This window comes from Onychostruthus taczanowskii, unplaced genomic scaffold (assembly GCF_017590055.1).
Source record: "Onychostruthus taczanowskii isolate IOZ18803 unplaced genomic scaffold, ASM1759005v1 scaffold4, whole genome shotgun sequence".
NCBI lineage: Eukaryota > Metazoa > Chordata > Aves > Passeriformes > Passeridae > Onychostruthus > Onychostruthus taczanowskii.
This window is the reverse complement of record NW_024501459.1, coordinates 10,746,830-10,764,493: the sequence shown is the minus strand read 5'-3', so window position 1 is coordinate 10,764,493 and position 17,664 is coordinate 10,746,830. Positions and strand designations below refer to the sequence as shown.

At 42.0% G+C, this 17,664-nt stretch overlaps 1 protein-coding gene across 1 annotated transcript; it reads left to right on the top strand.

Moving 5' to 3' along the window:
• Nucleotides 1–686: 686 nt before the first annotated feature.
• RPL7 (ribosomal protein L7) lies at nt 687–8,365 on the top strand. The gene is made up of 7 exons (XM_041412929.1): nt 687–826; nt 1,940–2,042; nt 2,745–2,911; nt 3,550–3,687; nt 4,061–4,170; nt 5,283–5,493; nt 8,303–8,365. Exons 1-6 carry the CDS (start codon nt 813–815, stop codon nt 5,489–5,491), a joined length of 741 nt encoding a protein of 246 aa, XP_041268863.1. The 5' UTR covers nt 687–812; the 3' UTR covers nt 5,492–5,493; nt 8,303–8,365.
• The last annotated feature ends 9,299 nt before the right edge of the window (nt 8,366–17,664 follow it).

Here is a 17,664-nt window from a genome sequence, read left to right as displayed (position 1 = left end):
ATACAAGGCGGCTGGCAGCAAGAGCTCGCCCTCAGCCTCCTGCAGGGAAGGGCGGCTCTGGTGGCGGAGCGGCTCCCGGTTCTGGGACACAGCCGATCCCAGGACACAGCCCCTGCCCGGGCACGGCCCGATCCCCGGGACACAGCCGGTGCTTGGGACACAGCCGATCCCGGGACACGGCCCGAACCGAAAAGATGCCCAGCCTGACGAAAACACCTCCCGGCAGAAACGCAGCCCGTGGTTCCCGTGCGTCCCGGCGAAGGATCCCGCGGGCAGCATTCCCTCCCCGCTGAGCCCCCGTTCCCGCCGCGGTACTGAGCGCGGGCGGGAGGTGGCGTCCCGCAGGCATTGGGGACGGGGATCAGGGCTGAAACGGGGAAATCCTGCCGCATACAAGGCGGCTGGCAGCAAGAGCTCGCCCTCAGCCTCCTGCAGGGAAGGGCGGCTCTGGTGGCGGAGCGGCTCCCGGTTCTGGGACACAGCCGATCCCAGGACACAGCCCCTGCCCGGGCACGGCCCGATCCCCGGGACACAGCCGGTGCTTGGGACACGGCCGATCCCGGACCACAGCCCGTGCCCAGGACACGGCCCGATCCCGGGACACAGCCGGCTCCAGCCCTGCTGGGCGGAAGCAGTTCCCGGACGCTTTTACGTCAGGCACTCCCCGGACACCCCGGCGCTCGCGCGGCGGTCAGGCACAACGGTGGACGTCCAAAACCGGGGTCTTGCCGACAGGCAGGGCCTCGCCTGCGCGGGCGAATGAGCTAAGAGCGCGCCGCGCACGCGCACGCCCCTCTCTTCCGGCGCTGACCATGGCGGACAAGGAGTGAGTCCCGTCCCGCCCGCTGCCATCCGCCGCCATCCGCGGCCGCCGCGCCGCCCGAGCCCTGCCCACACCGCCCCCGGGGCCGCCGCGCCTCCGCCGGGGCTGGGAGCGGTGGGAGGGAAAGGATCGGCGCGGCGGAGATGGAGCCGCCACCGGCCCGGCCCTTCCGCGGGCGGCGGCTGCGGCCACCGGCCTTTGGCGGGGTGGGGAGGGAGAGCGGGCCCCGAGCGCCGTCGCGGCCGGGAATGTGGGGCCGGGGCGGCGAGTTTCTCCGGGCTGGGCGGGCGAGCAGGGCTGTGCTGGGGCTGGAGCGGGGAGTGATTGTCCGCCGGGCGGGTGTGGGCGCTCGCCAAGGTGGTTGTGGCGCTATAACCCCAGTTCTGACAAGTTTTGTGGTGCCTTAAGAGTTTAAAATCTCCTGGGCGAGGGGGAGCGGGGCACAAAGGGATGTTCAGGAAGCTCTGCCTGAGGTTGAGGAGGAACTTCTCTTCCGGACGGGTGACCACGCACTGGAACAGGGTGCCCAGAGAGGTTATGGCGTCTCCCTCACTGGGGGTGTTCAAAACCACATCTGGATGCTGTCCTGTGCCGTGTGCCAGGGACGGTCCTGCTTGAGCAGGGAGGATACACCAGGTGACCCACTGTGGTCCCTTCCAACAGCACCCACTCTGTGACAGTCTGAGGAAGTGGACAGTCCTGTCAGATAAATTTCACAGTACTGCCAAATAAGCTTTTCCTGTTCGAGCACTTGTTGAAATGTTCATTGATCAGAGAGAAGTTATCTTGAAGTTACTTTGTTTTCTTACCAGTTGTAGCAAAGTAGGACAGGTCTTTGTAGTTATGGTTGTGTGCAGCTCTGGTTGGTCTGTCAGAGTTTCTCGTCTGGTACAAACTGTGAATGGTGCAGGTTCTGAACCAGGAAAGCACCCAGTTCAGTCCCAGGGAGCTGTCCCAGGCCTGGAACAGTGGGGATGGGGAAGATGCAGTGGCTCAGCTCCAGGTAGCAAGGCCTGCACACGTGTTATGTTTGAGAGTTTGGATGGTTGTGACATGTGCTGTCATTGAGTTTCTTTCTCCCAGCTAAAAGCTTTTGTTTCTGCTCTCTAAATTTAGAGTAAAGAAGGTGCCCTCTGTGCCCGAGAGCCTGCTGAAGAAGCGGCAGGCCTATGCGGTCATGAAAGCCAAACGTCAGAAGAAGATTCTGGCTATAAAAAAGGTGAATGTTCTCTGATCCCTTGACTCAGATTGTTTATCTGAATCAAGCTGCTGCTAATGTGATGCAGTACAGAAATTCAGTGTGTTGATATAGTCTTAAAGTTTTGGACTAAAATAGGCTTTTAGTGGCTGATAACAAAGTTCTGGGCAGAGTTATGGGTAAAGTGTACAGCTGTCTATAACATATGGGACAAGAGGTTACAGCCTTTTTGAGGGGCAGCTTGGTGTGTGATCAGAGAATCCTAGAATCCTGTAGGGAGTTGCAAGGGGCTTTAAAGATCCTCTAGCTCCAGCCCCTGTGCCATGACTGGGACGCCTTCCACTAGACCTGGTTGCACAAAGATCCAGTCTAACGCGGCTTGGAGCACGGTTAGGGTTGGCCCATCCACAGCTGTCCCGGGCAGCCCGTTCCAGTGTCTCACTGTCTTCACAATACAGCATTTCTTCCTTATGTCTAACCTAAATTTTCCATCTTTCCATTTGTACCCATTACTCTTCATCACCACCGTGCTGATGAAGAGTCAGGAATGGTGACATTGTTGCTGTGTAACAGCCTGCCAGGTTCTGTGGAGCGGCACTGAGGGTTGTTCTGAGCTGTGTGATACTGATCTGTGTTACTTGGGGGAATGGCATGTTACTTGAAGGTGATTTTCATGTGTTAAAAAGCATTTTCTGACTTGAAGCAATTTCCAATTTGTTGCAGTACCGCAAGGCACAAAGGAAGCTCATCTATGCGCGAGCCCAGGCTTACCACAAGGAGTACAGGCACATGTACAGGCAGGAGATCCGGATGGCCAGGATGGCCCGCAAAGCTGGCAATTACTACGTCCCAGCTGAGCCAAAACTGGCTTTTGTGATCAGGATAAGAGGGTAAGGTTGGGTACAGATACAAGCAATTCTATGTTCAGAAGTACTGGAGTTGGCTTTCCTGTTACCTCTCTGTTTTGAGGGTTTAAATGCATTAATAGGATAAGGCTTTCTACAAGTGGCTTGAGAAGTTGTTGGTAGATATTGTACGTGCCCTTGAGGTTTATTTAATTAAGGGCTAAATCGTTTTGCTGCCTACTGTCTTTAGGAATCCCTGATTTTTAAGAAGACAAGGCTGAAAATACATGCAGACAGTTATTCTTTCTCACCTTTAACTTGATAAAATTACATGCCCCTATTCCCAAACATTCTACTGAGCTGTTCCTGGAGTGTTTGTTTTGTTCTACTCTGGTAAAGTGTTACAGAAAAGTAAAAAAAAAAAAAGTGTGATTGGAAGAATTATGTTCACGACAGGGCAAGGATAGTTTGAAATTGTTTCAGTATAAATACTTAGTTCTTTTCACAGAAATGGATGTTTTAACTTCATACAATAGTAAGTTAATTTACTAAGCTTGCTTTGTGTAATTCATGAAATGTGTTTTCTTATGGGAGCAGTGCTATTGTGTTTTGGGGTTGCTTTTTAACCTGATACCCGGTGTTTCTGGGATGTGGATAATTCAGGCTGTTACTTTCTTCTCCAGTACCAATGGTGTCAGCCCTAAGGTTCGCAAGGTTCTGCAGCTGCTTCGCCTGCGGCAGATCTTTAACGGCACCTTTGTGAAACTCAACAAAGCCTCTATCAACATGTTGCGGATTGTTGAACCCTACATTGCCTGGGGGTGAGTGAAAGGCCCAAGGCCCAGTTATATCTAATCAGGGTGCAAGTGTTGAGTGGGTTTTACATTTTGCTATGCTGGACTTGTAGGGATTTTTTATCTTCTGTGTGCTTTCCCATCTTTGAATTGAAAGTGTGGTTAAGGCAGTGCTTTAAAGGTAATGGCTGCTAGGTATGATGGCACTCTCATACTGGTGCTCTTAGGAACTTGGTGTGAGATTTGCTTCTCTGTTGCTTTTGTGTTTACGTGTGGGACACGCTGAAATGATCTTTAATTGTTTGGTGTGGAAATCTAAGTCAGGGATGTTAACGTTGCCCTGCAATGAGGCTTGCTAAGACTTCAAATTCTTTTTTCGCACGTGGCTGTTTTGTTTCAGTTACCCCAACCTGAAGTCCGTGCATGAGCTGATCTACAAGCGAGGTTACGGCAAGATCAACAAGCAGCGCATTGCTCTGACTGACAACCGCCTGATCCAGAAACGCCTTGGTAAATGCTGCTGGGCAAAACGGGGAGCCAGCTGTGTGTCTCAGGGTGCTGAGCTGGGTGACTGTCCTTAAGTGGCACTGGAGTACACTGGTGTTTACTTATGGTCTCTGCTTCTGTCCTAATTGTTTAATACAAAGCAAGCTGGAAGAAACTTCCATCATAAAGTATTGAAAACAGCTGCAAAGAATCAAATTTTAGCCTTTTAAATTTGCAATGTTAAATGTAACCTCCTTGACCTTTATGGGGTCAGTAGGTCTTTGAGTAAAGAAAAAGTGCTGTAGCATGAAAGAGTCATCATAGCTTTGAACTTTCAGACTTTATTATTAGACACTTTCTCTTTGACGTTTGTGTTCTGGTAAACAGACTTTCTAAACTTGTTGAAAGAACTAGGTAATGATTGGTATATTCAGTAAAAGCAGTTGGGATACGGGCTGTGGTGACCAGTTGGGATACGGGCTGCTCTGGGAAGCGCCCTTCTCTTGCAGTCATGCCAGAATTAGTGAAAGTAACCACTCAAGTCTTTCCCTTTTTTTGGCACTCGGATTTGCATTTTCCTTCAGATTAGGCTGTGTCATGCATGTTTCTTTTCCTGTGCAGTAGCTAAGCATCCAAAAGGTACACCTATTCTGTTGTGATCTCTTTTTAGCACTGTTTTACAAGAGTCAACTTGTAACATTGCTGAAGACTCTGGAAAAACATTAAGGAAACGTGCTGTAGCATTTATTCAGCAGCCTAACTTAGTAGCTAGGGAGTTCCCCTGAGTTACACATTGCAGTAGTTTAGGTATATTTAACCTAGCTTTTCTCCAAGGAACAGTGTTTTCCTAAGATTCAGTGAGGGTTGTTTTTTGTTGTTCCTCACTGCTGGCAGCAAATACTTAACAGTTGAAACTGATGACTCTTGCCAAGTGTGCCATCTAAATGTTGACTTGGCTGCAGCTAATCCATTTTAATTGGAAAAGTCAGTCATTCAGTTTCATGACAAAGTAAGTGGTTTCTGACTTCCTGAAGTTTATCAAAATAAGTAGACATGACAGTAACAACGTGATAATTTTTAGTCTGTTATTGACCAGTGCCTCTGAAGTCTTTCTGAAAACTGTGTCTGAATTTTAGGAAAGCTTGGCATCATCTGCATGGAAGATGTGATCCATGAAATTTACACTGTTGGCAAGAACTTCAAAGTTGTGAACAACTTCCTTTGGCCCTTCAAGTTATCCTCTCCTCGGGGTGGAATGAAGAAGAAAACAATCCACTTTGTGGAAGGTGGGGATGCTGGTAACAGAGAAGACCAGATCAACAGACTCATAAGGAGAATGAACTAATGGTGAGATACTGCCCAAGGCTGTCAACTGCTCAGCTCTGCAGGCTGCTGGCATTTGTCAGGCATTCAAGTTTAATAGATGCTCACTCGTTCTTGGGTGGTACCTACAGTATAAAGCTACTTGAACAATATAGTGTTCTGGTTTTATTTTTGAAGTCTTACTAAAGCTTAAACATTTAGAAAGTTAAATTGTCAGTGTCACTGATATGTTTAGGAAATGCAAACATTACCAATAATTTGTTTTAAAGCCTTACTTGGTTTTATGTTGGGAAGTCTTAAGATCTTGGCTAAGACTTTTAAGCCTCATTAATAACCTGTTCATATGATTGAAATCTTGTGATTGCAAGTACCGTGTTTTTTTCAGGTTTTCTAGAAAAGCCTGATTAGGACTGGTCTAAATTTTCATATTGTTCAAGCTTCAGAATTATTCATTTAAAGCTTTCATGCATAGTGACCAATGTGGTAATTTTGAAAGAGTGATCTGCCCATTTGAGTAGTCTGTCCTTTAGAAATGAGAAGGTTTATTAACACTTAAAATGATTTAACAGTGACTGCTGAGTCCTAAAGGTAGGACCTACTCCAAACAATGTCTTATCAGTTGTTGTCACTGTGCAGTTCCTGCTTTGGTGAGAAGTCTCTGCCATTCAAAGCCAACACTTTTTTCACAGTTCTTGTACTTCACTTTGCTTTTTAGTCATTCAGCTACCTTCAGTGTTGCCCATATCTTAGTTTCAGTCAAATATCTTTTTGGTTTGACAGGTATGCTGGAATTTAAGAAAACTTCATTGTCTTAAGGTGTTTGGAAAGGATCAAACAAAGACCTAATTTTCCCCCACCTAATTCCTCCAAAGTCAAAACGGCTTTTTTGGTTGGCTTGTTGGGACTTGATGTAGGGTTTTTGTTTGGTTGTTTTTTATGGGGTTCTGTTTTTTCTTTTAGATCAGATATGCAGCTTTCATTTGAATTTCTAGCTTCAGAGGATTGGTACATAAAAATGGGTAGTGCTGTGACTTTACAGTTTAAAACCATTCCATTTGGATGATTCAGAAATTTTCTGAAATTCAGAAATTAAAGTTTCTGAGGGGAAGGAAGTTTTGTGTTGTTTTGTTTTGCTGTTTTGTTTTTTTTTCCCCTCAAGTCTTTTAAAAATACTCATATAGCCAAGGCACAGCACATTGAGCTCATTGGGGTCTGCTTTCTGTCCAAAGAGATAAAGGAGATCTAGGAAATACTTTCCATTTGATTGACAGCTGATTTCCTCAGTTCAAGCTCCTTGCACGTTGTGCTGTTATCTCCCATCTGTGAAGTTGTCAGATTTTAAAGCACTGCTTACATGGCATGTGGAAATTCCAGCTTCAGGAAAATAGTTCCTTACTGGGGACAGTGTTCTTGAAAATCTTTTTAGCTCAACTATGGGAAAATGTTGGTAACTCTGAGAAGCAGAATTGCTGTAACGTTTGGTGCCTGGGGTGATGTTAAGTTACTCCCACTACTATTCTTGTAGAAATTTTGCTGCTCGTGGCAGAAACTTGAAAGTTCAGTACTGGCAAATGAGTTCTTGAAGTTGGTACATAGCCAAGGCTGAGGAGGACTGTGTGCTCCTGTGATTTCTGAGCATGATGCTGTTTTTAATGGAAACACTGCAGCTTTTCTGTCAGTGTAGATCCTTTCTCCTCTGTCTTCCCTGCTAAAGGAAAGACAGATGTATACTGTTAGTGTTGTTTTCAGAAGCCTTCCTAGAGATGGGAAGCTTCTAGTTCACTGTTGCAGTTGTAAATGCCTGAGATGGTGGTGTGTTGGCAGAGAAACAAGGGATATTCATTCATCTGGTTGCTCCTGTTTTTTACTGGACTTGTAGCTCAGCATCCCATTGAAGTGCCATACATCAGAGCTTTACTTCATCTTTTAATTTGGGAAGTGACCTTGCAGTTTCTCATTTTATGCTTATAAGCATTTGTTATGCTTTTCCTGCAAACTAAATCTATGGTAACTGATTGTTCTTGTCTCTTCAACTTTCTCTTCCTGCTGTTGTGAATAGAGTGCATGTTTAAAATTCAAGTAGCCTACATGTACAAAATATAAGAATGTTGTAGTTTCCACTGAGATCATGGGCAAACCGGAGTAATAGGTTCAGGTGACGTGCTGGCAGTACTCTCCAGGTAATGTCATTGTGAAGGGCTGTGTATCTGAAGAAGAGTATTCCTCTTCCCTATAAGTAGATAGTTTCCTGCTGTTTCTATTTATTTCTTCTTCTATTTGATATTTATTTCTTAAGTGGTAGTATCAAGTGAATGAAAAAAAGACTTCCAGTACTGATTCCTTCGTATAGACTGGGAGGAAAGAGCATAGTACTGGAAAGCAAATATTGACAATCAGTATCGGCAACATACTGAATTTCATCAGTTTTTCAAGTGAACTTTACAGGAACTGGACCCAAGTCAGCTTTTTTTGTTTTCATATTTGTATGTAAACAGTCTCTGACATGAGCCAAAAATGAGAGTGCAGCAAAAGTTAGAATCTGCACAATGTGTTGGCATGTCTTTAAATGTCAAGTATAGGTATCAGTGGTTCCAGGTAGAAGTGTTTATCCTGTTAGGTCTGGTACTCAAAATCTCTGTTTTCAGTGAAGAGATGTTAATGTAGAAATTAGTTACTGTGTGTGAGACTACTGCAGTCTTAAATCCAGTGAAATCAAATAAATGTGTTTTCAGCCAAAATTACAAACTATAAAAATGTATTAGTTTTTCATGTGGCTAGAGTTGTTTCAGATCTACATGTGCCTAATGATACCTTTTTCTTCTTTGCCTTGCAGGTAAAGATGCCCAGCTGCAATATTTCAAAGTCTGGTCTGTTAATAAAACAATCTTGCACAAAACAGTCTGTTTTCTTGATTGGTCTCTTTTTGAGATCCTCTTCAGAAGTGGCAGCGTTTGTGAGATTCAGTTTAGAGTCACATGTTTCAAGAGCCGTAGTTTGAATTAGCAGTAGGTGTGTGTATGTAGATACTGCTTAACCTTCATTTGGAGGAAGAAAATTTGGAATGATTTGTGCAGGTAACAGATGAGGTTTTGAGTTGCAACAACAAATGACAAACTGAGCTGTGTGCTGTTGTTGAGTGGGCAGGGTTCCTGCTTAGTTGTAGTGCACCAGAAAGCTGTGTGAAAATCTTTCTATGTAAAGAAGCAGCAAGTGTAAATCTGTTCTTAACATCTTAAGATCAGAGAATCGTAGAGTGTCCTATGTTGGAAGGGGTCTCAAAGGTAAAATCTAGTTTCAATGCCCCTACCATGAACACCTTTCACTAAACCAGGTTGTTCAGAGCTCAGTCCAACCTGGCCTTGACCACTTCCAGGAATGGGGCATCCATAGCTTCTCTGGGCAGCCTGTTCCAGTGCCTCACCATCCTCACAGTAGATAATTTCTTCCTAAAATCTAATAAAATCTCTCAGGCTGAAGCCATTGCACCTTGTCTTGTCACTACAAACCCTGGTAAAAAAGTCCCACTCCATCTTTACTGTAGGCTCCCTTCAGGTACTGGAAGGCCACAGTTAGGTCACCCTGAAGTCTTCTCTGGTTCTTTTAGCCGTTCCTCATGGGAGAGGCACTCCATCCCCCTAATCTTCCTAATGACCCTCCTCCAACTGGTTGCTGTCTTTCCAGTACTGGGGACCTCTGAGCTGGATATTCTGGCTTTGAACATCTTCAGGTATTTTTTTTTGCCAAGGAAAAAATACTTAATAGTAATTTTTTTCCACATTCAACATAATCGCTCAGTTTAATGACATAATTTGTTTGCAGTGTTAGACTGCAGATACTATAAAGTGGACAGAGCACAGTGTTCATGAGGATATGAGCAGCTGCTGATAAATGTGTAGGTGTAGCAGAGAGCAGATTAGAAAGCCAGGGACTGGTAAAACATGTAACTGCATTCAGACTGACTTCTCATCTTGCAAGCACTTTACTGGAGGAGTCTTCGCTTGCTGAGGCATTTGGTGCAACAGATCAACAAGTTTTGTCTGCTCTGACTGAAATATTTTGTTTTTTTCAGGTCAGGTACAGGCAAGCTGCATTAAAACTACCAGTGAAGGATCTTCTTATAAAATTCACTATCATTGATTTTTATGACTATTTCTGCAAGGGCTTAGTTCTGCACTTCAATTTAAATAAAACTTAACAACAATGCTAGTTTATTAAAGTTTCTCAGAAGCTAGTTTTTAAATAACATGGAAATTTATGATGGCAGCTTAACTAAAAATAGTTATTTGTGAATGTGTTTGGACATTGGCAGACGAGCTGTGTCAGTCACTGGTCAGTGTTTCCAGCTACTTGAACAACAGAGTTCTAAAACCAGATCTAATAATTCCCCTATTGTGAGCCAAGCTCCAAAATGTAAATAGAAAAGTACCAACACCTTAGTCCATTTAAGCTAACTGCATTACATCAGAAAAATTTAGCATTTCCTTATAGCTGTTCAGTGCAAATAATGGGACTACATGCTTGAAAGAGGTTTAATGTGTGAATGAGTTTGAAACCATAAAAGTATTTTATTAGGCATCCTCATAAAGTGAGTGATGAGCTGTTTTACAAGGAAGAAAAGCATTTTTGTGAAGTTGCTGCATGAAGGAAAAGAATATTACAGTGAAAATTACAATAATCACTTTGCATAATTAATGGAATTGATTTTGTAAGAGTACAGTCTTACTTCAGTTTAGAATTGCACCAACAAGCAATGTATTTTGCATGTTGGGGGGACGTACCCAAGAAAATTCTGTAGACCTTGGTATCCCTGTTAATTTGTTTCAGTTGGTAGTGTGTTCACTACTTCCCTACAGCATTTTCACTTATTTTCCTCTGACTCACACACGTGTTCTAGTATCTTAACAGACAAGCATTTTGTGAACATAATAAAGCCATACAAATGGATCACAGACATTGTGTGATAGGTATAGAGCATAAAATATTAGCTCTTTAAGTTAATCAGTTCTGTAGGCCATTGCTTGTCTGATAAGAGTGTCCTGTAGATCCCAGATTTTGTTTAAAGGATACATTGTAAAGCATTAGTGAGGAGAAAGTTAATTTGGTTTTCTTGGTACTTAAGCAGCTCATTTTTCTTGCCTGTCTCTGAAATCCTCTTCCAGGTAACAGCTGCAAAATGTTAGTACAGTGTGGAAACTAATACTAAAGTGTAGCTATGTTTGAGGCAGTAATTTGGTGTAATTGGTCACATTTTATTGGATAGCTTTCAGGATTTTTGGTGTTGCTTTTCAGGCATGTCCCATAGTAGGCGTTTAGAGAAATAGCTCACAATCTGATAGCTAAGGTTAGAATTTGCCCTAGAAATGTGGCACAGTCTACTTACTCAATGCATGCATTTTGGAGCATTTATGAGGCAATTTAAGTTTAAAATGTAGCAGACAAAGACAATCCCTAAACAAAAAATAATTCAGATCCTTTGTCAACGTTCTATGATAAAGTTCAGGATCTTGGAAACATGTTGTTACTCCTTCACTGTCCATAACTGCCAGCTGCTGACACGTTCTGAAATAAAATTTCTGTGAAGTCCTCTCCCCTTTCAGAATGACCAACATCTTCCTGTTAGTTCCTCAGAACTGAAGCCAGAAACTTTACCTAATAGCTATTGGAGAAGCAACAGGAGACTGAAATGCTAACAACTCACCATTTTTTCAGGCATGCTAAGGTTTATACGCTTTACAGTTAATTGATTTGCCTTTCTTTGCTGGTGTCCAGCTCATACAGCCTGTTTCACCATCACCGAGTGTAAAGTCATACATCTGGAAATGGAATGGGAGCCCATCCCAAGGATCAGCGTTTCGAGAGAAAGTTCGGAGACATGATGGATAGTCAGCTGAACATAAGCCCCCACTTGGCCAAATGCAATTCTTGGATGCATTAAAAAGAGAATATCAAATGGTATGGGGGAGGCAATACTACTTTTGTTCCAGTAGTGCTTACACTAGTGCCAAATGCAGTATCCAGTTCTTGTGCCAAAAATCAAGCACAAGCCTTGTAATACTTGCAGCCCTTACTTTAAAGGCAGACATGGTTACAAAATGAGTATCTACCTATAACTGCCTCCATGAAGAAAAGTAGTTTGATAATAGAGAATTCTTTGATCTAACAAAGCTGTAATAGGATGAAATGTCTTGAAATTGAATCCAGATAAATGTTGGGCTTTAAGTGAGCAATTTTAATGGAACATAATTAGACACTGGAACACTTAACCAGTGGTGTGCCAGATTCTTTGTTAGTGGTCATTTCAAATAGAAACTTTGGGTTTTTCTTTCTTTGAAGTGTATGCTATATTTCTAAGTGATTTGTTGAGGGCAGTGCTGGTGCCTCTCTTGCTCAGCAGAAGTTACTAAATGCAGGCCCTTCAGGTATTGAGAGATACAAGTTAGAGCCTGGTTTTAAGGGCTCTGGCCATGCAGAGTGACATTCAGAATGGTTATTCAGTGTGTTACACGCTTCATAAGAGAACTTGGACTACAATGTCCAAGCATAGTGCACAAAGGGGTGAATCACCTAAACCTCAGCATAAGCAGGGCTCAGGAGAGAGATGGAACGACTTCATATACCTCTATCAGCTTTGCTGCTTCTGTCTGAAATCCAGATTTGGCAGTTCTGTTCTACAAAACTGGGACCCATGTGCTGTTTCGAGAATTGAGTAGTGCTTACTGTCCATGTTGAGTCCCCAGCAAGCAGAATGGTGTTTCTGCTTCATCCAACAGGTTTGCTTATACTTAGGCAATGGGTTTGTTCAAACCATTCCTCCCATGTCCCATCTTCCAGAAGATTGTCCTTTCCACAGAGCTGTAGGTGAGAAAATCTCAGCATGTTGCTCCTTATTGAAGCTGCACCAAAAGTCTAAGGCAGGCAGAGGATCAAAATTTTAGTTTAGATTAGGAAACTCCAGAGGAGACAGGTATGAATCTGAAAACAGTCAAGTTTAGAATATAACAAAATCTTAATCTCCCAAATCCCAAGCAAAATGTTCTGCTTAATTAGTTTTGTCAGGTCTAAATTGTGGTGACATTTTCTTTGTCTTCCTGGATCTTTTGCATGATTATGTTCAGTTCTCTTCTATAATGTTCCCATTCTTGGCATACTTGATTCTTTCTAAAAGCATTTGTACTACTCCAGATTATTCCAGGCATTTTAGATCCCGAAAACATGCAGGTTTAGATGTAAGTAAGCTTTTATATGTTGCAGTTTTTCATGAGTGAAAAGCCTGAGAAAGTACTGAGCTCTTGAAGTGCAAGTGCTAAGAACTAGGCTGTTCAGAAACAATTTTCTACACATAGTTTTTTAGTCCGTCTATAGATGACCACACCAGCCATTTCTAGCCTAATTGGTGAAAACTAAGTACTTGTGATCTTGGCCATCTTGCAAATAAGAGCAAATTTTTGAAGTCCCAAGCTGCAAACAATATTCCCTGATTTATTTTTCTAAAGATTAAAAAATCTGCTTTTGCATTTTTTTGCAGTCTGAATACTGCTAAGTATTTCTTCATATAAAATATTAATTACAGAAAATATCTTTCATGATGAAACAAGTAGGTTGGAGGAAAACAACAAAAAATAAGCGCATGTGCAATCATAGAGCCATGAGGTGTACATGGGGAGGAAGTCACATGCAAAGTTAAGCAGAGGAGGAAAAGGGAGCAGAGGGAGGTGTAAGCAGCAGTGTAACTCTTCACTAGCTTAGCACTGTTTTGGCAGTCCAAAGGGGCTGTAAATCCAGTTTAACTAGCCAACATGCCACATGCTTTACATGCTTCCCATCCCGAGTTGCTCTGGCAGTCAGAGGCGTGTTGTACAACTTAACCAGTCCTTGGAGTCTGCCTGGGGTGTTGGATGTCTCCTGGTGAGTGTGTGCTGCCCAGGCCCTGCAGCACTGTCATGGAGCTCTACCCATGGCACATTTCCACTCCTGCTGCACTTTGTTAGGAGCTGTGCAAGGATTACCTCACTGACATATCTGATGGCAGCTGTTATCCACAATATTATGCTCTTTATTGCACCATAAAATCCAATTGAAGATTTCAAGTCCTGATCATTCCAAATATCTCATGACTAGAATAACACAGTAGTACCTCATAATTTCAGCACAATGCTTGTTTAATTTTTTGATACTAATACTGTATCTCACGTCTTTATTACAAGGCCTCCAAGATAAAAAGAAATAAGATACAATGAGCCAAGACAAGTAGGAAAATGAGATTCAAGGGAGGCTCTAGGCATACCTGGTTTTAGCTTGGAAAACAGATAGACTCTCTCTTCTTTTGCTAGGTATTATTTAACAACTGGACTGTAAGAGAACATGTTTAACTAGTAATACTGGCCTTTTTTTCAGTGTGTCAATCCTAATTTTCTAATTTTAAGCACTCTTTTTTAACCTGAAATGCTTTTTAAAAATTTTGATATTCCCTCCCTCTTCTGAAATACAGTAGGTGAGGCTTTTCTTTACACGAATGGTCTCGATATACACTTGCACACATTTTAACCTGAAATGCTTTTTAAAAATTTTGATATTCCCTCCCACTTCTGAAATACATGAGGCTTTTCTTTACACAAATGGTCTCCTGATATACACTTGCAAGCCTGCTTTGTGGGAGAAGCCATCAGAATTGGAAGTGCATAATCATAGAATCATAGAGTAGTATCCTGAGGTAGAAGGGAACTGCAAGGATCACTAATTCTGACTCCTGGCCCTGCACAGCACCATCTCCCAGAATCACCATGTGCCCAAGAGCACTGTCCAAACACTTCTTGAACTCTGCCAGGCTGTTGCTGTGACCACTTCCCTGGAAACCTGTTCCAGTGCCCAACCACCCGCTGGGTAAAGAAACTTTTTCTAATATTGAACCTAAACCTCCCCTGGCACAACTTCAGGACATTCCCTCAGGTCCTGTCTCTGGTCACCACAGAGGAGAGATCAATGCCTGCCCCTCCTTTTCCCCTCATGAGGAAGTTGTAACTGCAATGAAGTTGTTTGTGTATATTCAGAAATTTTCTGTGACTGAGATGGGTTCAAATTCACAAGTATAATTCTGCAGTAAAAATTACCCACACTTCTGACAAATTGAGTTTTTCTGAGTAATGGCTATGCTTTCTTTTGAAGTCAGCATTACATATGGTTCGAATTATCCTACTGGCTTGAGTATCTTTTGGTCTATAGACATCTATCATGGATGTTAAATAAATTTAGACTTGATCTAAATACAGAGATTCCTTGCCCTGCCAAAATGTGCTTTACTCTGGACAAGCACAGTAAGAGAATTTTAGGAGACAATTTTGGCTGCAGTAGTCCTGCAGGACTGAGCTTGTAGTAATGCTTTAAATTCCAGCTTGGGTACCTATCTGTAAAGGGAACTGTGTCCAGGTCTTAGCCAGGGGTTTTTAGCTGCAGTGAGAGTTGGTCTGGACCAGCAGAGGGGAAATATTACTGGACTGCTCCCTCTTAGCTCTGCTCTTTTTCGTTTGTTCAAATGAACAAGACCCTCTTTTGATCATCACTCACTACTTGTTTTTTTTTAACTTAAATTCCTACAGGTTCTATCCTTGTGTTTTGTGAAAAGCTATGAAAAAAACCCAGGGTATGAAAATGAAATAACACTTTAATTTCTATCTCTTCCCTTAACATGTTATTTTAAACCAAGCCCAATTATTCTTCACTATACAAGTAATATAGATTAACAATTTGTTTTGTCAGAGTAACAAGCAAAGACCCGAGATAAATTTGCAGAGCTTTTGTTCTGGATGATGTACCAGCACTTTCTGGAAGACTTGTACTGAAGAATCTATAAACTAAAATAAGCAGAGCTTGTAAATCAAGTGATAGCACATACATGTTATCTTTAAAATACAATCTTAGTGAATAATGTTACATTAAAAACATTGACATGCAGTTAGACTTAAATCCACTTTTTGCTGAATGCCTTGATTATTACTGGTTTTGTCACTGCCCTTGTTCACTCCCTTGTCACTTTCTTTTTTGCTTTCACAAAGCATGCATGATTGAGCAAAATAAGCTATTTTTGCCTCAGTTATACTTTTTCAGAATGCAAATTTTGATTATTGTGTTTGATTCTTGTGTTTCTCCTCATGTTTTCAATCTGAGTCTTCCTGAACTAAAATTTCACAATGGGAATGAACTTCTCCTAACTGTTGCTCAGAAGCTGAACTTTTGAAATGAATATATTTTTTTCAATGTTAAGCTGTTACTTCTGAAATAAACCAAATAAATACATTCAGTTTTTCTTCCTATTTTTATGTGATTTTTTTACAGTATAGATAAAGGTGGGTGGGTAACAGTTGTCCTACATGGGAAATGGACATAAATTTGTACACAAAGTCCATGTATCCCTGAAGAAAAGCAGGTTATTTCTCTGTCTGGGAGTCAGGATGATTAACTTCTTCCTCCACAGATTATTTTTCCCAAGGGTTCCTGTTACTTAGCCATCTGCCATGTCTTCTCTTGAGGTGCTGAACTTAAACCTGTGTCTTTGTAGTACAGAAGTGCTATGAGTTGCTTCTGGGTCTTTAAGACCTTCAGGACCCTATGGAGATGCAAAAGTTGATGGTGGTGACAGCTCTATCAGACAGAAAGGCTCCTGCAGTAACATGCTGTGGAAATGTTCCTCCTGGTAACACCCTTGTACAAAGTTACACATAGCTGAGGGCTATTGCTCTAGTGTGTTGAAACCATTTTGTTTTAAGCAATTGTGCTTAAACTGGAGTCCAACAATACTACTATTTGTTACATGAAATTTCATTAGAATTGCATCCAGAGCAGGCCTCAGTTGGGAAGAGAAAATAGCCCCCAGTCCAAAAGCTGCCCATTATCCATCTGGAGCCTTCACAAGTGAAGTACAGATCCTGTAATCAATTTATGTTTTGGATGCTGATGAATATGAAGTAACAGAGCACATGTCAAGCTACAACCCCTGACAAAGGTTTGGTCACTTTCTGAAAGTTCACTGAGAAAGAACAAGGCCCTTTCATGGGATCTGCATTCTAGGAATGGCTGGGAAAGGCAGGGCACGTGGTTTAGGAGAAAGTAATAACCTAAATATCAAAAATAGTTGTAGGTACTCAGCACCATGTACCTTTTGGTCACTTACACAAAGCCTGTGGGGACATGGCAGGTGATTGTACCACGGTCAGTTTGTAAATGAATCTCTAGATGGAGCCAAAACAGATCTCATGCCTGACTGTTGCAGAGAAATGATTTTTTCTACTGAAGGCTTACAGCTATGAGAAAACATTAAATTCCTTACCAAATCTTTGTATCCGCCTGTAAATTACTGAAGTTTCTTATTGGTGATTTTTTTTTTTGGTTTTTTTTTTTTTGTTTTTTTTTTTTTTGGTTTTTTTTTTTTTTTAGGGCTTAAAGCCCAAAGAATTGCAGTGCTAGTAGTCTAAAAAATTGCACATCAGTACATTTTACTACATATTCTTCACATGTGTTTCCATTACATACAAAAAATCAGTAGGAAAATCTTATGATGCATCCTGCAATATTTGCCTGCACATTAATGGTTTTCTGAATTGTCAGCTTTGATAAGCGCTAGTCACACATATTCCCGTTTGGTGCTGTGTTTGTGGTGTGACATCTGTTTTACCTGTCATTTACTAGCCCACTGTTTTAGAAAAGAATTTACCAGCTTTGTTATATGTGGTGGCTTAAGAATCTCAACACTGTTGTTATCTGTGGTATCTATTGATAGGTTAGGACAGAACAATGCTTAAAACCCTGTTTTCCTTGAGAAAAGAAATTACAGACTGCAAATATAACATTGAAGGAAAAGAACCCCTGGCCAGTTTTATATGTTATTCTTGATTATTTTCATCAGTAAACCATATAATAATAATAATGAACTCTTTATAGTTGTGTTTCCTTTCATTTTTGCCTCATAAAACTTCATAAAGGTGTGTGATTTTACAGGCTTCCAGTGGTATCTGATGTATGTAAAAGGGCAGGAAAGCACTTATGTTAAAACTGACCAAATTAAAACCAACTTGGTAGTCCTTTTCAGCACAGAGCCTCCTCTATTCTGCTGTTTCTCTGGAGCTAAAGGTAGCTGAACTATGGGACATTGCAAGTTTGGTCCACACTGGATTAAATTAAGAGATAACTACAGCTCTCAAACAT

Excerpts from the sequence above, each read along its gene's own strand:
- RPL7 (XM_041412929.1), top strand. Across the intron at positions 2,912-3,549 it reads TTTGTGATCAGGATAAGAGG|TACCAATGGTGTCAGCCCTA; the intron begins GTAAGGTTGGGT and ends TTTCTTCTCCAG. Across the intron at positions 4,171-5,282 it reads CCTGATCCAGAAACGCCTTG|GAAAGCTTGGCATCATCTGC; the intron begins GTAAATGCTGCT and ends TCTGAATTTTAG.